This window comes from Hippocampus bargibanti, linkage group LG16 (genome assembly GCF_051943395.1).
Source record: "Hippocampus bargibanti isolate YZ-2025 linkage group LG16, ASM5194339v1, whole genome shotgun sequence".
Classification (NCBI taxonomy): Eukaryota; Metazoa; Chordata; class Actinopteri; order Syngnathiformes; family Syngnathidae; genus Hippocampus; species Hippocampus bargibanti.
This window is the reverse complement of record NC_142749.1, coordinates 4,563,690-4,580,737: the sequence shown is the minus strand read 5'-3', so window position 1 is coordinate 4,580,737 and position 17,048 is coordinate 4,563,690. Positions and strand designations below refer to the sequence as shown.

The 17,048-nt window shown below is 39.0% G+C and overlaps 1 protein-coding gene across 1 annotated transcript; it reads left to right on the top strand.

The window, feature by feature from the left end:
* Positions 1-1,286: 1,286 nt before the first annotated feature.
* On the top strand, positions 1,287-16,699 carry dgat2 (diacylglycerol O-acyltransferase 2). Its single transcript, XM_089017288.1, has 8 exons — positions 1,287-1,446; positions 2,757-2,885; positions 3,127-3,234; positions 5,745-5,815; positions 9,820-10,024; positions 11,374-11,548; positions 15,060-15,262; positions 15,365-16,699. Exons 1-8 carry the CDS (start codon positions 1,407-1,409, stop codon positions 15,517-15,519), a joined length of 1,086 nt encoding a protein of 361 aa, XP_088873414.1. The 5' UTR covers positions 1,287-1,406; the 3' UTR covers positions 15,520-16,699.
* The last annotated feature ends 349 nt before the right edge of the window (positions 16,700-17,048 follow it).

The window sequence follows — 17,048 nt, the reverse complement described above, 5'->3', positions numbered from 1 at the left end:
TCTTTGATTTGGATATATATATATATATATATATATATATATATATATATATATATATATATATATATATATATATATATATATATATATATATATATATATATACAGTGAGACCTCAACTTACAAACACCTTAACTTACAAACTTTTCGTCTTACAAACGTCAAATTTATGAAAATTAAACCTTATAATAAGCACTATTTATAATACACACCCTGGCGGAGTGATCTTCGGCGGAAGCACCCGACCGAACAGCACCAACAGTCCTTATGGAAGGTGACTCTCCTTCCATAAGCCATCAAAGACCATCAAAAAGATAAATAAAACTTTATTTTACAGGACAGTTTATTTCTTTAATTACAGTCCTCATGCAATTCCCTTTGACCTTCGACCTCCGACGCCATTCCATCAAGCCATAAATGACCATCACAAATGTAAATAAAGTGACTTTATGATACAATGCAGTGTATTTCTTTCATTGCAATACAATAGCATATTTATTATACATAGAATAAGATATATTGTGTGTAGTTTTAAGGCTTATTTAGTTGAAAAGTATATTTTATGGAAACCCGGGAACGGATTATTCCCATTTTAATGGTTTCCTATGGGACATTTTTTTTAGATACACACTTTTCGCCTTACACACTCTGCCTGGGAACCAATTAAGTTCGGAAGTTGAGGTCTCACTGTATATATATATATATGTTTGCCACCTTTAATCTAAGTGATTATAGGGAGGCATGATGCTCGACAGTTTAGCACATCCATTCACGACATGGAGATGCAGGGTTTGATTCCCGCTCCGCCCTTCCTGTGTGGTTTGCATGTTCTCCTGGTGCCCCCACCTGATGCCTTTGGACATCTGGGATAGACTGCATCAACCTTGTGACCCTTGAGAGAACAAACAAATCAGAAAATAGATGAATGAACCATTTTTGCCCTAGAAGAGTAACACTTTCTTTTTATTTCATTCATTTATTCATGTCATTGTCAATCTTGAAGGGGTTACTGTATTCATATTCAGAAAAAAAGTCATACTCATTTGGTGGAAACAGAGTCCCCCGCACCCCCCACCCCCGTCCCAATCACTTTTTTGACTGTTTGTGGCTGCTCCACATGACTTGACTTCGACTCTATGAATAAAAGGTGCAACTGGGACAAGTTGCACACCCACGTGTTGTGTGTGTTTGCTTAGAGCACGCCGTTAAATTCACCCACGTGCACACGCGCGCGCACCCGCTTGACTCCTCCCCAGCAATGATTAAATGCCGACCGGCCGTCTCATGTCCTTGCAGTTGAAATCAGTCATGACGGGGGAGCCGTGAGCTAGGACCTTTTCGCATCGTAGCCTGTAGACATAGTACATCCGATTTTCTTTCCTGGACGGTGTTGACAAACAAGAAACATGAAGACCATCCTTGCCGCATACTCGGGGGTGCTTAAAGGTAAGCACCGGTGCACGGAAAGCTGCAGGTATTGCCTGGATCAAACAAATTAGGTGCCATTCCTGGACACAGCATACTTAAATACCACTATGAATATATGTAGTTCGTACATGCTCGATTTTATGATTAGAATAGTGAATGCAATGTGTTTTTATATGTTGTGATATTATTTTTAATGTGAAAAATAAATAAATGACAAATGTTTATGTTTTGGGTTGATAGATCCTTCCAACGTTGTATACTTAATCCAAAAATACAGCAGTAAGTGATTTTGAGACACAAAAAACTTTGTCCAAACATGACAGCTCCTGTTTTTCCTAAATATGTAAATTTATTACGGTGAAGAGAAAAAAAATAAAGAGAGCTGTCATATAAATGTACCATGTTTTCTGCTGTAGAAGGTGCACCAGAGTATAAGGTGCACCCCAGTTGAATGGTGTATTTTCAAACGTGTTCCATCCATAAGGCGCACTGGACTATGAGACGCACCTTCAATGAATGACAAAAGATTTCCAAATTTAACATATCGATATGTTATAGTTTTACAAATAAAAGGGCACATGACATTATAAGGCGTGACAATAGAGGCTAGGGTTACGCACCATTTCTTCAACAGGGACAAATGGACATCGTGGTTGCTGAGAGTAGTTGCGAGACCTGTTGTGGCTTCACATATAAGACGCAGGATAGTCATATGAAGAAAGTCAAGGCTTTTTTTCTGGTGTATAAGGCGCACCCTTATACACCAGAAAATACGGTAGATCTTTTCCTCCTCATGCTTTTGTCCAATCCACACGTGCCGACTGTCACTCTGCTGACGAGGGTATGCCAAGTTTGTGTACTTTTCTGTCTGATGACCCCTTCGATCTGGATCAGCGAGGTCATTGGAGATCAACTGCCAGTAAAATGGTTTGCTTAAGTGGTGACGGTGGACCTAAGTAGTCATGGGGTCTTAGTTTTCAGGTACGGTGCTCGAGGGCTGGGTTATTTTCAGTGTGGAATAATGAGATTAGTCAAATCTGCGGTGTGTTCCTGTTGGATCACAGTCATACTTGACTCTTACCATGTATAAGTTGTTCCTCCCCCACTCATGCAGTCTTCTCACATGTTACTTCATGGCTTCAGTGTACTTTGTAATTGGACTGCAAAGGATGGATGGAAATAACGGTTACTTGTACTTGGATTTAATTCTTTACAACACTTATTTATGAAAGGATGCGATCACCAAGGCTCTGAAGATAATTTTGCGGCCTGGGAAGCTCTTCGAGCAGCTAGAAAAATCTTCTTTTATTTCCTTTATTCCTATCTAGGCACCGGCACCAGCATCCTGTCCTCCCTGCAGGACCTGCCTTTGGCTTTCTGGCCATGTGGATCCAAAATAGAGAAACATCTCCAGGTCATCTCTGTGCTGCAGTGGGTCATCACTTTCTTAGCCTTGGGTATGTGCAAGTGTGTGTGTATATCTATGTATAATGGTACATTTCAATTAAGATGGAAGAAAATCAACAAAAACTTAAAGAATTAGCATGTAGTCTCATTATTGCCAAGTAGGTCAGTTCAGTAAGCTGCATATTCCTGCTCGGGCCTTGTGGAGATTTTGTCCTCTTTAAACTGATCTAATTGGATACTTTATAGTTCCCACTTTTCACAGTAACCCATCCCTCTTGTTGTTTTTTTCAGGGGCAGTCTGCACTGTGCTGCTAATCTACATGTTCTGTACCGATTGTTGGTTTATCGCTGCCCTTTACACCTCTTGGCTCATTCTTGACTGGAACACCCCCAAACAAGGTATTTTCACATTTTCTCTCATTGTTGTTATGAAGAACAAACATGTGATGTGATTCTACTAATCTCATGATGATGGCAGATTTCCGGGCCATACCCCTCTAAAAATCTGGTCAGAATTTGAACAAAAAAGGACATCAATTGCGTCATTATATCACCAGTGAGCGGTTGGGGTTTTTGAAGTATGAAATTGATTTGGAGAGTCGCGTACAAAGATTCTGCTCTGTTTGGTAATCAATGCTTTGAGTGTCCATTTTTGCAATTGCGTGAATGAATGAAAAGACTTGTTCAGAAAAGTGACACAAGAGCCTGAATGCTGACAAAAAACATGCAGAATTCTACAAATTTTCTTTATTTTTGGTAAATTTATGATTCGACTGATGGGATTTTTCTGCCCAATGTCAGCGGCGGGTGTTTCCGTAATCATGAGTGCTATTGACCGACTTTCACCGCAAAGATGGATTTTTATAATCTCGAGATTAATTTTGTGAAACACAAAATTTAACACAAATAACTTTATTGCAACATGTTTTAAATCAATCGTTTACAAATGCTAACGACCAAAATTTGCCATGATTAGCAAAACGCTGGATTCACTCGTTCAAAGTTTTGAGATCTGCATCATAAATGTCCTCAAAATAACATTTTATTAAAATCAGTTCAGCTTTCTGAAAGGCCTATGATAGATTCAAAAATGCATTTTATACGGATTTTTATGACAATACAGAGTTGGACCATGAAAGTTTTCAATTCATAACATAATATACATTAAAAGGACAACCGACGTCTCCGGACAAGTTGTGTCCATAATTTGTAAAATCGCTTCAAATGACTTCTACTGAGCGTATTTTACAAAGATTCCACCGCATATAGCTATATTTTACATTTTAAGACTCACGCTGAATATTCCGGAAGTCTTGTTTTTGAGTTGGTGACGAGTCCTACCCTACGTCACTGAAGCAATGCCCCTCACTGAGAAAGGACATACCTTGCATCACCTCAATGCATTTTGCGGTACTTTGTTTGGTCTGAAATCTTCATGTTGATCCGTGCTGATGGCGATATTAGAAGGAAAAGACATAAATAACGCGGTGGTGAATCGTTGTATGTTACACCACGACAACTCTTTGATATTCGTTGACAAAAATTCCAAGGTGAAGAATAAAACTATTTCCAATGGAGCTCTGCCGCCATCTTCTGCATTTTCTGTGACACTACATCTCAGTCTTGATCCCTCAAAATGACCCGGAAGACCTTCTTTAATCGATTGCAAACATTTATACTTTCCTCTTCAGAACTATTTGAATCATATTCATAACTGGATGTGTAACAAGAAAGCTTATTCTCTTGAGGTGAACTGGGTGCGGGACTTTCTGAAAATGCCCAATTCGCTGCTCATTTTTTTGCAGATTTTGGACACTTTAAATCATTTTTATTGGTGTTTTGCCTTTGACTAAAAATATCAGCCTGCATGTTTTGGGTATTTTAGATGCTATAAAACATTTTTCTGATGTTAGTTAGGAAACAAAAAAGTGATGTCGGTTGTCCTTTAAAGCCATATTGCATTGGTAAGGGAAGTGAGTCTGCTTCCTGACTACTGTACTGTTCAGGTGCCCTTGAGCAAAGCACTAAATCCATCACACATCACTAGCAATGCTATACTGTACAATACCATGCTACACTATACTAGATTCAATTGAATAATTACTGTTACTAACTACGATTAAACAAACAACTAAATAAATACGTAAATAAATAAAGAAATACATAAACACATACACAAATACATATATAAAAAATAAATACTAGTGCAGCGTGTTCGACCAGAAACAAATTCCTTGTGTGTTCTACTACTTGGCAATAAAGAGGATTCTGATTCTGATATAAATAAACAAATATATACATAAACAAATACAACATACGTACGTACATAATAATATTAATAATAAGTGTTAATAATACTTTTCATTCATATGCGCCTTTCAAAACTCTCAAGGACACTTTACAGTCGCAGGATATTTTTTCTGCGGGTACACATACAGTACATACATACATACATGCTGAACATACATTAGTATATATTAATATATACATACATACTTATATATATATATATATATACACACACACACACATTTTATAGCATCTAAAATACCCAAAACATGCAGGCTGATATTTTTAGTCATTAGTAAATACAGTAAAGTCTCGTTATATCGATATTCAAGGGAGTCCGAAAAATATCGATATAACCGGGACTATCGATATATCCGACCCTGTTTGCATGTAATTTCCTCCGTGCGTGCATAGAAATAGTATCGATATAACCGGGACTATCGATATATCCGATATCGATATAACGAGACTTTACTGTACATACATACAAACTACAGTAAAGTCTCGTTATATCGATATTCAAGGGAGTCCGAAAAAATATCGATATAACCGGGACTATCGATATATCCGATATCGATATAACGAGACTTTACTGTAATTGCAATATTTTTCCGAACTAGGTGGGAGGAGATCTTCCTGGGTGAGAAGTTGGACAGTGTGGACATACTTCCGAGACTACTTTCCAATAAGGGTGAGAAATCGCAATGGTTTGTTGTTTATCACTGAGACAACCTCACCTTTGATCAATCATCGAAGTTCACGGAATGGCCAATCTTAGTCACTGGGAACAAAGAAAAAAAACACTAACTGCTGAGCAAGTTTGTTTTTCTGATGATGTTTAGGTATGACTTCACAGATGAAACTTATCAGAGGTTCACCTATCGGCTGCGTGTTAACGTGTTGATGTAACTTTGTCCTGACTGATAGACTAAAAGGTGAAAATTGTTTTTTTCTCTTTTTTTACACAGTATCCCCCTACATCACAGTCCAAAGCCCGAGTTTTTATCTTCAGATTTTGGATGTTACTAGAGAATAATAATAATAATAATAATAATAATAATAATAATAATAATAATAATAATAATAATAATAATAATAATAATAATAATAATAATACTTTACATTTTAAGCGCCTTTCAAAGCTCTCAAGGACACTTTACAGTCACAGACAAGCATAGGTACTATACTAAATAAAATATAATCACAAATAGAATGCAATAAATAAAATACAATTATAAATTGAAACAAGAGAGAGAGCTACATAGAAAAGGCAATTTTAAATAGGTTGGTTTTGAGATGGGACTTGAAGGTGGGAAGAGAATCGATGTTACGAATGTTGGGAGGAAGTGAGTTCCAGAGTTTGGGGGCAGGGCAGCTGAAGGCTCTGTTACCCACCGTGCTGAGACGGGCAGGGGAGGAGGGCACACAGAGGTGGAGGGGGGAAGAGGATCTGAGGGAACGAGACAGAATAGAAATTTGAAGGTCAGATAGGTATGAGGGGCAAGGTTATGGATAGCTTTAAATGTATCAAGAAGAATTTTAAAGTTGATTCTATATTTGAGAATTCATTGAAGACTAATGTCCAATTACTCTTCAGTGAGATCCACAAATACTGTGCAGAAAGTACTATCTACAGTGTGTTGACGAAGCCAATGGGATGGACTTGAGGTGATGCCGTTCGAGGTTGAACTTTGTCCATCACATTGATCTGTACTTGGGTTGTGCCCTGTGGACCTTAGGACCATTTTCTGTGTTGTTGTTGTTGTCATCTTGACAAATATCAGTGATGCAAAAGGAACAAATCCCAAGCGTAGAGCAATCTTTGCTGAGGTCTGCTTTTTCAAGTTAATCTTTTGAAATTGTTTCCAATAGGCCCTCCCCAACACACAAACACACACAGACACACACACGCACACATACACACACATACACACACAGTCACACACGCACACATATTCCCGTTCCAATGGTTTTGTGAGGTCCGGATAACTCCAGATAAAGAGTGAGGACCACCGTTGCTGATAAGTTTAGAGAAGAACTAGTGTTCCATTTGAACACTAAATGTCACCCCATTTCCCACTTCAACGTCTTTATAAACAAAGAAATAAAAAGTGGATTTGAAACTGAAATAACAGCAGGAGTGAGGTTTCTGAATAGCTACATTCAAAGTCCTCACCCCTGTAGTCAATTTGGTTAAAATATCGTTTTACTTTTTGTGGTATGAACTTTTTCCTCTCATTAACCACGCACACACACACACACACACACACAGAAACACACATCGTGAGTAAAAAGTGTGTGTATCCAGTGAAATTAAAATACACACCAAAAAATCATTTTGGGTGAATTTGAGAGGACCTCTCTGAAACTTTAACAGATGGATATATAGACCCTCTAGAAGCCTTTAGAATGAAAAAATGTGAAGACGGCAGAAAGGTCCTCACTTGTCAAAAATGTCCTCACTACGTATGGTCTAAAATGTTAGTGGCCCTCACAAGACTAGTCATACAAACACACGCACACATACACATACATACACATAGACGCACACACTGCATTTTAGAAGTACAGTACCGGAATATTTCTGCATCCATTTGCGAATTAGTTCCTATCATTTGTGAACAACTAACTGTTATTTGCATGAGCTCGAGTCTGACTGAGCAAAGTTTAAAGGAAATCAGGAGTTTGACCATTGCGAAAGCAGTGATACGGCGCTCTGGGCAAATCTCAAAAGGCTCAGTTTTTGTTGAAAGGCCAAGAAAGCCAAGAAAGGTCTTCCTTGGCATTGATTTTACTCACCATGACAACCAGGTGGAGTTTTGTGATACAAAGGGGATCTTGAATGTGATCTCATTTGTTAATGTGGTTATGCAACTGTTGTTTGAGCAGCTCCTCATTATTGTGTACACGTTGAGTCGGCTTTTAAGAATGCCGGACAGATCAGGACACAGTTGACGTCGTCTCGTTCAAATTAATTGACGACCATAGCATGCCGGACAGATCAGGACATGGATGAAAAGGTTTCTTCAGCCGTCATCTGTACAAAATTTGAAGGTTTCGGACGTTTCGCTTCTTATCCAAGAAACTTTGTCAGCAAACTAAAGTCTTACTGGTAGTTTAGGCCCTATATATATTTCCCTACTGTCCAGACATGGCGGTGCCGGACTCTGCTATGATAGATCCCTGCTTTCAGGTTGGGGGGAGCAGAGGACTACTCCCAGCCACTCCACTGATTCTTCCTATTGTTCTGACTAACGACTGGCCTGAATGCCCCACTTCCACCGGTATCACCTCATCAGTATTACTAAACCTAATTTGCCTAAGTAGGCTGTTGTACGAACGATCCAAATTGAACCTCACCCCACCAAACTGGTTTAATGAAGGATTTAGTTGTTTTATGAAAATTGCTTTTTTTACTCCCCTTTCAAACCATCTATGTTCTTTCGCTAAGATTTTAACCTCATTGTCGTCAAATGAGTGGTTGCTAGCTTTTAGGTGCATATGTACTGCCGATTGAGGCCCACTAGTATTATCCCTGCGATTGAGGGCCGAAACGACCAGTAAGACTTTAGTTTGCTGACGAAGTTTCTTGGATAAGAAGCAAAACGTCTGACACCTTCAAAAAAGTACAGATGACGGCTGAAGAAACCTTTTCATCGATGACGTAGATCAGGACATGGTTGTAGTCATGTTCAAAGTAATTGACGACCATAGCATGCAAAGTTTAAATTTGTAGTACGTGTACAAAAATTAAACAAAAAAAACTGCAAAGTTAAGTGTTATGTCTTGTTCATGTCAGCCTGAACCGGTGCACGGGAAAGTACTGCACACTGGGTCATTATTTTATAATGGCAGATGAGGCATTTGATAAGGAATGACCTGGTTTCGTCATTCCTGAGAGAGAGAGAGAGAGAGAGAGAGAGAGAGAGAGAGAGAGAGAGAGAGAGAGAGAGAGAGAGAGAGAGAGAGAGAGAGAGAGAGAGAGAGAGAGAGAGAGAGAGAGAGAGAGAGAGAGAGAGAGAGAGAGAGAGATATTGGTCAATTCAAACACTATTTCAAATGAATATCGATTTTATGACTTATTTCTCAAAGACAGTTTCATTCATGTGTCTGAACACATACCCTCCAAAGACTTTACTTTGGAGTGCTAAAGGATCCTTTTTAAATCGCTACCAATATCTCAAATTATCATACGTGATAACAGAAACATTTTGCAATAAGTTTGTTAACCTGTTTACACACACTTGAGAAATAATTTAGCAAATATTGATTTCAAAACTAGTGAGCCACCATTTTGGATGTGTGCGTGCGTGTCTGTGTACAAATATGATGTGATGATTAAACATTTATTCGGTTGCACTGTTGTAACGGCCCTCCGAGGGAAGATGTAACTCCAAAATGGCCTGCAACAATTTTTTTTTAATTTTTAACCAGTATTTATGTATATGCTTATTTGTGTTTTGTTTTGGTTTTGTTTGTTTACAGATTTCATTGCATTTTCAGCTCATTGGAGACATAGTTGTCTGACATCGGCTAACCAAATGTGCATTTTTTTGGAACGCCCTCAATGACTTTATGTACTGTATTTGTGCAGACAAAACACATTGTCATGGACAAACAAAATAAGAGTTGCGTTTACGTTGGGATATTTTTTGTCTTTGAAACCTGCCTTTTTCTGTTTCTGTTGTTCCCCAGCTAATTAAAACCCACAACCTGCTCCCCAATCGAAATTATATCTTTGGCTACCATCCCCACGGCATCTTCTGTTTTGGGGCTTTCTGCAACTTTGGGACGGAGGCCACAGACTTCTCCAAGAAATTTCCAGGCATCAAACCCTCTCTAGCTACTTTGGCGGGGAACTTTCGAATGCCTGTCCTCCGAGACTATCTGATGTCTGGAGGTGAGCGTTCTTCTGTTGAGCTCTTCTAACGTGCTGATAATGCTGATAATTTTATCTGTCAGACAACAAATCTTTGCCCTTTTGCACAGCTGAAATTGCTTCTGTTTACTTCGCTTTACTTTGTTCGCCAGAACGTGATTGAGTAAAGGTGTGTTTCGATTTAAGGTTACTGTAGGACAATGTTTCCCAATTTTAGAGCAAGGATCCATATACATGTGCAAGTCAAACACACTAGGAAATACTTCAGTAGCGTTAGGTCGGAATGTATCCAGACTGAAAAATGTGTGGTGTGATTTAGTACGAGTCCACTAGAGGGTAACATTAGCCAGGAAATAACTGACCAACCTTTCTTAATGATGTCCAGTTTTTCTTGAAAAGTCTGTTTTGAAAATGGGTTGAACAGTAAATCTCCAACCAAATCTATTTCTTGTCCTCCTTCAGCCGTTGTGGGTCGATAAAACAGCTATTAAATCAACACAATATATTTGCTTATGCAGCTCGCTAGCGAAATGGTGTGCTAGCTCTGGCCAATGTGCTCTTGTCACGTGGAGCTTGTGATAAGAGCAGTTTTTGCTAGTGACTAGCCAATCATAGTAAATGGCTACCAACGCCGTCAAGAAGGCATTGATACCCATTTTTTGTTGCCAACTCAAAATCGGATTTGTTCAAGCAACAGTTTGATCAGCACATTTGATGCACTTAGGCCCGCAGAACTGATTGTGACGGCGTCCAGGTAGATTTCTCCTCCCTGGTAACAAATGATGTCTGACATGTGATTGGTTAAATGCTTAAATACGAAAACACACATCTGGAAGCAGCGCAACAGGGGAAAAGTAATGGAAAGAAGCTGAAAGACAATTTGGAATTATTTAATTAGAATTCATGGACAAAATATCACTGACATCAGTGATTGATTCGGATAGACAAGCAGAGAAGGCTAATAATAATCAAAATGATGGGTCATTATGTATTTTGGTTTTCAGGTCAATTTTTAATATCCATGAAATTACAGCGAGGCGACAAAGTCAAAAATAATATTTGCTGTTATTTGGGTAAACGGCAACATATTTTATATTTCATTTAAGAAAAAGCTAAATTGTTACTCAGAAATAAAATATTACACATGATATTCATTTTCATGAGATTAAAAGGTACTGTATAAATAGGGGATGTGTGGATAAACGAACAAAAAAATAATAAAAATATAAAAGTAATAATAACCTTCATGTATCCATGCGATAAAATATATATTGAATTATTTATTAAAATTTTAAAACAAACCTATTAACAAATCACAGTCTTGATCCATCCATTAACCAAACTGCTTTATCTTCCCTCAAATGTTTCAGGGATTTGTCCTGTCAACAAGAACTCCATTGACTACCTGCTGTCATGCAACGGCACAGGAAACGCAGTGATCATTGTTGTCGGAGGCGCAGCGGAGTCGTTACACAGCGCGCCGGGCATGAACTCTGTCATCCTCAAGAACCGGAAGGGCTTTGTGAGAATGGCACTGCAAAAAGGGTGAGTGGGAACAACTTGGCATGATCCATTTTCAGATTCAAATATTAGTTAGCGCCACAAGTCACATTGTAGTGATGGTTTCGTTTTGGGGGGGTGTTATGAATGTGGGGAAACTATTAGAATGTTTAATCCCCTCCCCATATTACCTATAGAGTGTACAACTAATTAATGAATACTTAGTTTTCAAATTTGAAGTAAAAAATAATGACTGTTATTGTGGTTCACATAATACAATTTGAAATTTTAGTTCAGACTTTAGCCAGCATCATGAAACTTCACCTGCTTGATTTGCTTTCGCTGGCCAAATAAAATGATGTGGCGGGCCACATTTGGATTGGATTAAGCCGTGGATTGATCAAAGTTATGAAAGAGGAAAGGAAAGGAAGAAGTAGAAAAACAAAATACAGAGCTGCTGTAAAGGCAGAGACTCTCGCAGCGCCATTTTGAAGTCAAAAGAACAAAAAAAAAAAAAAAGAAATAATATGACAACACAAAGACAATCATCGAATCCATCCTGTGTTCTTCCATCACCGTTTGGTTCGGGGCCGCCACAAAAATGGACAAAATCCGACTTCAACGGACAGTTAGGACGGCGGAAAAAATCATTGGCACCGCCCTACCCACTCTCGAGGACTTGCACACTGCAAGAATCCGAACAAGGGCGCGGAAAATCCTACTGGACCCTCCGCACCCTGCCCACCACCTTTTCCAGCTACTCCCCTCAGGCAGGCGCTACCGATCCATGCGCACCAAATCCAGCAGACATTTAAACAGCTTCTTCCCCCAAGCCATTAACTCTTTGAACTCTTCAACAGTAGCCAAAATGGCAGTTTTTTTGACGACGATACTAGTGCAGCGTGTTCTACCGGAAACAAATTCCTTGTGTGTTCTACATACTTGGCAATAAAGATGATTCTGATTCTGATTCTGATCATTGATTGATCTCCAGCGCTTTCTGCTCCCTCTTTGTTGTGTGAAGCAGTTTTAGATGTAAGAGGAGAGGATCAAAGCGTCCTTTTGACCAGTGGATCAGGGACGTCATGGTGCAATATGCACGTCTGCTACAAGGCAAATGTTGAAATCAAACATGAAGCTGTAGCATCATTTGACGAATACATATTGTCTCACATCACCTGTACCATGTAAATCCGCTTCAATTTCAAGTTGCGACAGTTCCACATACGCATCGGTGCTCTGCGCTGACGCTCCTTTCTTCTTATCGCGGGATCCTCAAGCCAGGCATTCATCCGGCAGCAGACTGTCCAGGAGCACTGAACTTTCCGCTGAACAAAGTGGGACTGTGAAAATGTTATCCCAATCGCCCCAGAGCTGTCCAATGATGACAGTCAAATGGCACCAACATTCCTCCCAATCAAAAACAGTGCTGGCATATTCGTGAATTTGGCATTGAATTGACACCTGTGACTTAGCGGAATTTGTCAAATCAAAGTTTTTCTAGTTCCAAGCACGTTACTGCAGGGCACGTGCTTGGAACTAGGGATACAAGCGCCTGTGGCAGTAGTACATATTTTATCGTTAGTGGCTTGCAAAGAACCCAAACAATCCTGATTATGTCAAATATCACTGAGGATTATGAACGAGTTTCACCTTTTAAAGCGGATTTGAGCTAGGTAGAAAACAAATGCAGTTATGCAGACATATTACAACATAACAGCATTGTAGAAGTTCAGACAAATAGCCTCCTGGCAGGATTAAACATCACTCGCAATTAAGCTAATAACTCGACTGTTATTATTTTTTAATAAAGTTGGAGCATAAAATTCAATTTGACACTGCAGTTCTGGATGGGAAAATCAAGTGAAATATTGAATGAGGCTATCATTTCAAAACATAGATGTGGTTCAATAATTCAGTTGAAACTTAATATTTTGACAACAAAAACAAACCTGACTGAGCTTTCACCACATTTGATGCAGGGTCACATCTGAAGCACACTGATGTGTGTGTGTGTTTCTTGCTGGCAGCCATAACAACAACTTCAATCTGTTTTTTCTAATTGTTGTCCATCCAGTAGGCCGAACAGCTGTTCATGCCTTCTTTAATGTGCGGGCAATGTTGGTAAAGGACAACCGAAACCTCCGGACAAGTTGCGTCCATAATTTGTAAAATCACTTCAAATGACATCTACTGAGCGTATTTTACAAAGATTCCACCGCACATAGCTATACAGTAAAGTCTCGTTATATCGATATCGGATATATCGATAGTCCCAGTTATATCGATACTATTTCTATGCACGCACGGAGAAAATTACATGCAAACAGGGTCGGATATATCAATAGTCCCGGTTATATCGATATTTTTTCGAACTCCCTTGAATATCGATATAACGAGACTTTACTGTATTTTATGTTTTAAGACTCACACTGAATATTCAGGAAGTCTTGTTTTCGAGTTGATGACGAGCCCCTAAGTGACGTCACGTAGGGAACGCCACTGACCGACAAAGCGACACACAATGCATTTTGGGCACCTTTTTTCGTCTGAAAATTACATAAATAACGCAATGGTGAATCGTTGTGTGTCGCACCAAGGCTACCAATTGCGGTAAAACGCATAAAGAAGGTGTAAAGTTGACACAGATTCCCAGCAGACAAACCAGCCCATTTCAAACAGAGCTTGTGCGCCATTTTGTGCATTTTCTGGGATGCTACATTGGAGTCCAGACGGTATGATAAGGAAGGACTTCTTTAGTCGATTGCAAACATTGATGCTTTGCTCTTCGCAACTATTTGAATCATATTCACAACTGGATGAGTAACAAGAAAGCATCTTTTCCGAATTTGAACTCTTTTGATTCGCTCGGGCCAGTTTGTGACGGTGTATCCTCGTGTGACGTCACAAACAAGCGACGGGACTTTCTGAATCTCGCCATTTCTGAGCTCATTTTGTGGCAGTTTTGAGACACTTAAAGTCATTTTTATTGGTGTTTTGCATTTGACTAAAAATATCAGCCTGCATCTTTTGGGTATTTTAGATGCTATAAAATGTTTTTCTCATGTCAGTTAGGAGACCAAAAAAATGGTGTCGGTTGTCCGTTAAATGTAACATAATAAAATTTATGACATAAGCGTTCTGGTGTTCAAGTGGTTACCCCATCGACCTTATAGTGCAGAGTTTGTGAGTTTGATTCCGACTACAGCCTACCTGTGTGGAGTTTGCTTATTCTCCCATATGCCTGTGTAGGTTTACTCTCTCTCCTCCCAGTACTCCGTTTTCCTCCTACATGCCAAGAACATCCATGGCTGGCTGACTGAACGTACAAAATTGTCCCTAGGTTTGAGTGTGAATGCGAATGGTAGTTTGTCTCTGTGTGATTGGCTGACAACCAGTTCAGGGTGTCCCCGACTACTCCCCAAAGACAGTTGGGATAGGCTCCAGCAACCCTTGCGACCCTAATGACGATAAAGCGGTCTGGGAAATGGAGGGATGGATGGATGAAATAACATGCCATCTATTTGATGATATATATTTCTGTCAATGTTCTTAGGTCTGACTTGGTTCCAGTGTATTCTTTTGGGGAAAACGATGCATACAAGCAGGTAATCCTGGAAGAGGGCACTTACTGGAGAACTCTCCAGAAGAAGTTACAGAAGTTGTTAGGCTTCGCTCCATGCCTTTTCCATGGATGTGGCCTCTTCTTTGGCAACTCCTGGGGTATCGTGCCATACGGCAAACCGATCACAACCATTGGCAAGTGCACTTCAGCCTCTTGACACGTAATACACCAATTGACTAAACAGTTCGCCACAATGATCAGTGTGTTTGATTTTTTTTTTTTTTTTTCATTTGCAGTTGGGGAGCCGATCACAGTGCCAAAAATAGAGGATCCGTCAGATGAGATGGTGGATCTTTATCATGCTATGTATGTTAAGTCCCTCCAGTCCCTGTTTGACAAATACAAGACTCGTTTCGGCTTGAAGGAGAGTGACATTCTGCACATTGAGTGAAAGAATTAAGGGCAAACTGTAAACATTGAGATCTGTGAAACTTCTAAAATATAGATTGTCCACAGGGATTGGCAGGTTTTGAGAAAATGGCACTTTGGCTCTGACCTATATTTGAACATGACACTGTGGAATCCCTAAACCCAAGTGCCTTTTGTGTGTATATTTACATTTTCGTCCTGAAGGCATCCAACTCAGTATTGTGTGTGTCATGTAAGTGCAGAGCTGAAGGTAAAGACTTAAAAATATATGCGTTCACATAATTCCCCACAAAGCTCTGTAAAATGTTCATTTTTAAAAGCACAACCAATGCATATTAAGTGTACCGCTATCATAATCTAATGCACAAACCCAAAGATGAATGGGGTTGCCGGTCAAAGACCTAATGTGTCCGCATGAACGCACATACATCACCAAACGTCTTCTGAAGGAAAGCCTCTATGTCTCCATGGGATTCCTGTGTCTATGTGTTTTTTTTATTTTAGACTGCCATAAAGTATTAATTGTATTCAATATCGAGGAAACAAAGCCTGTGTCTGTGCTTGTCTGTTGAATGAATATTTCCATTGCACTTTGTCTCACCGATTCTATTCCAGGGGTATCGTCACTATATATATATATATATATATACATATAAAATAATGTTTTGACATTGAAGATGGTTCAAGTTGGTATTCAGGTGTGAATGGATGTGTTCTACCGTGAAATGTTCAGTCGTGGCCTGTATCCGCAAGTGCTTCTGGAGGGTCTATGACTGCAGTCCAGAGAGATAATATAAATAAATATACTTGTTTTTAATTTGAAAGCATCCTGGATTACTTTTCAAACATGCAGTCAGTGTTAATTGGGCAAAAAGGAAGTACTGTAAATGTCTTTCATAATGCCTTATTTGTATTACCGGATATTGAAAGGTGTCACTCTTTCATAAAAAGTATGATGGGCTGCATGCCAAAAATCATCACAAAATTTGGGTTTGGGATTTTTATATTTTAAAGGTAGGTGTTTATTTCTGACTGTCATTTGGAGAATGTCCAATGGTTTTGCCATTGTGAATTTAATATAAAGTGCAGTTTAATTCATGTTGATACAACTGCAAGTATTGCACGGCAAAGATTTGTCTGTTTGATGTATGACGTGTGCCGAACTATCTTACATTAAATTAAACTTTTTTATATTTTCAGAAGCAATGTATGTGGACTTTTTTTCCATTGGACAACAGAAACAAAGTCATTCTCTTGCCATCCCTTATAGCTTAAAATGTATTTCGGCTTTTATATCTGCACCAGAATACAAAACACTTTATTCGCCTCTTACAAACTAAATACCATCCAGTACTTTATGCAAACAATTCTATCTGTTGTTGTATCTTAAGTCTTATCTGAGATCTTTCTCATTTTGTTCTGAGCACTTTATCGGCAATGTGATGTCTATTGCCGCTAATTTTATGAAAAAAAACGGACACATTTAATTATCCGGAAGTTTTTAATTCACACGATTAAGAAATTGCACAAGTTGGTAATTGTGCTGGCATT

Bases quoted from the DNA above. Each gene is read 5' to 3' on its own strand.
- dgat2 (XM_089017288.1), top strand. From the start codon at position 1,407: ATGAAGACCATCCTTGCCGCATACTCGGGGGTGCTTAAAG. The intron at 3,235-5,744 runs GTATTTTCACAT...TTTCCGAACTAG, and splicing joins CTGGAACACCCCCAAACAAG to GTGGGAGGAGATCTTCCTGG. The intron at 5,816-9,819 runs GTGAGAAATCGC...GTTGTTCCCCAG, and splicing joins GAGACTACTTTCCAATAAGG to CTAATTAAAACCCACAACCT.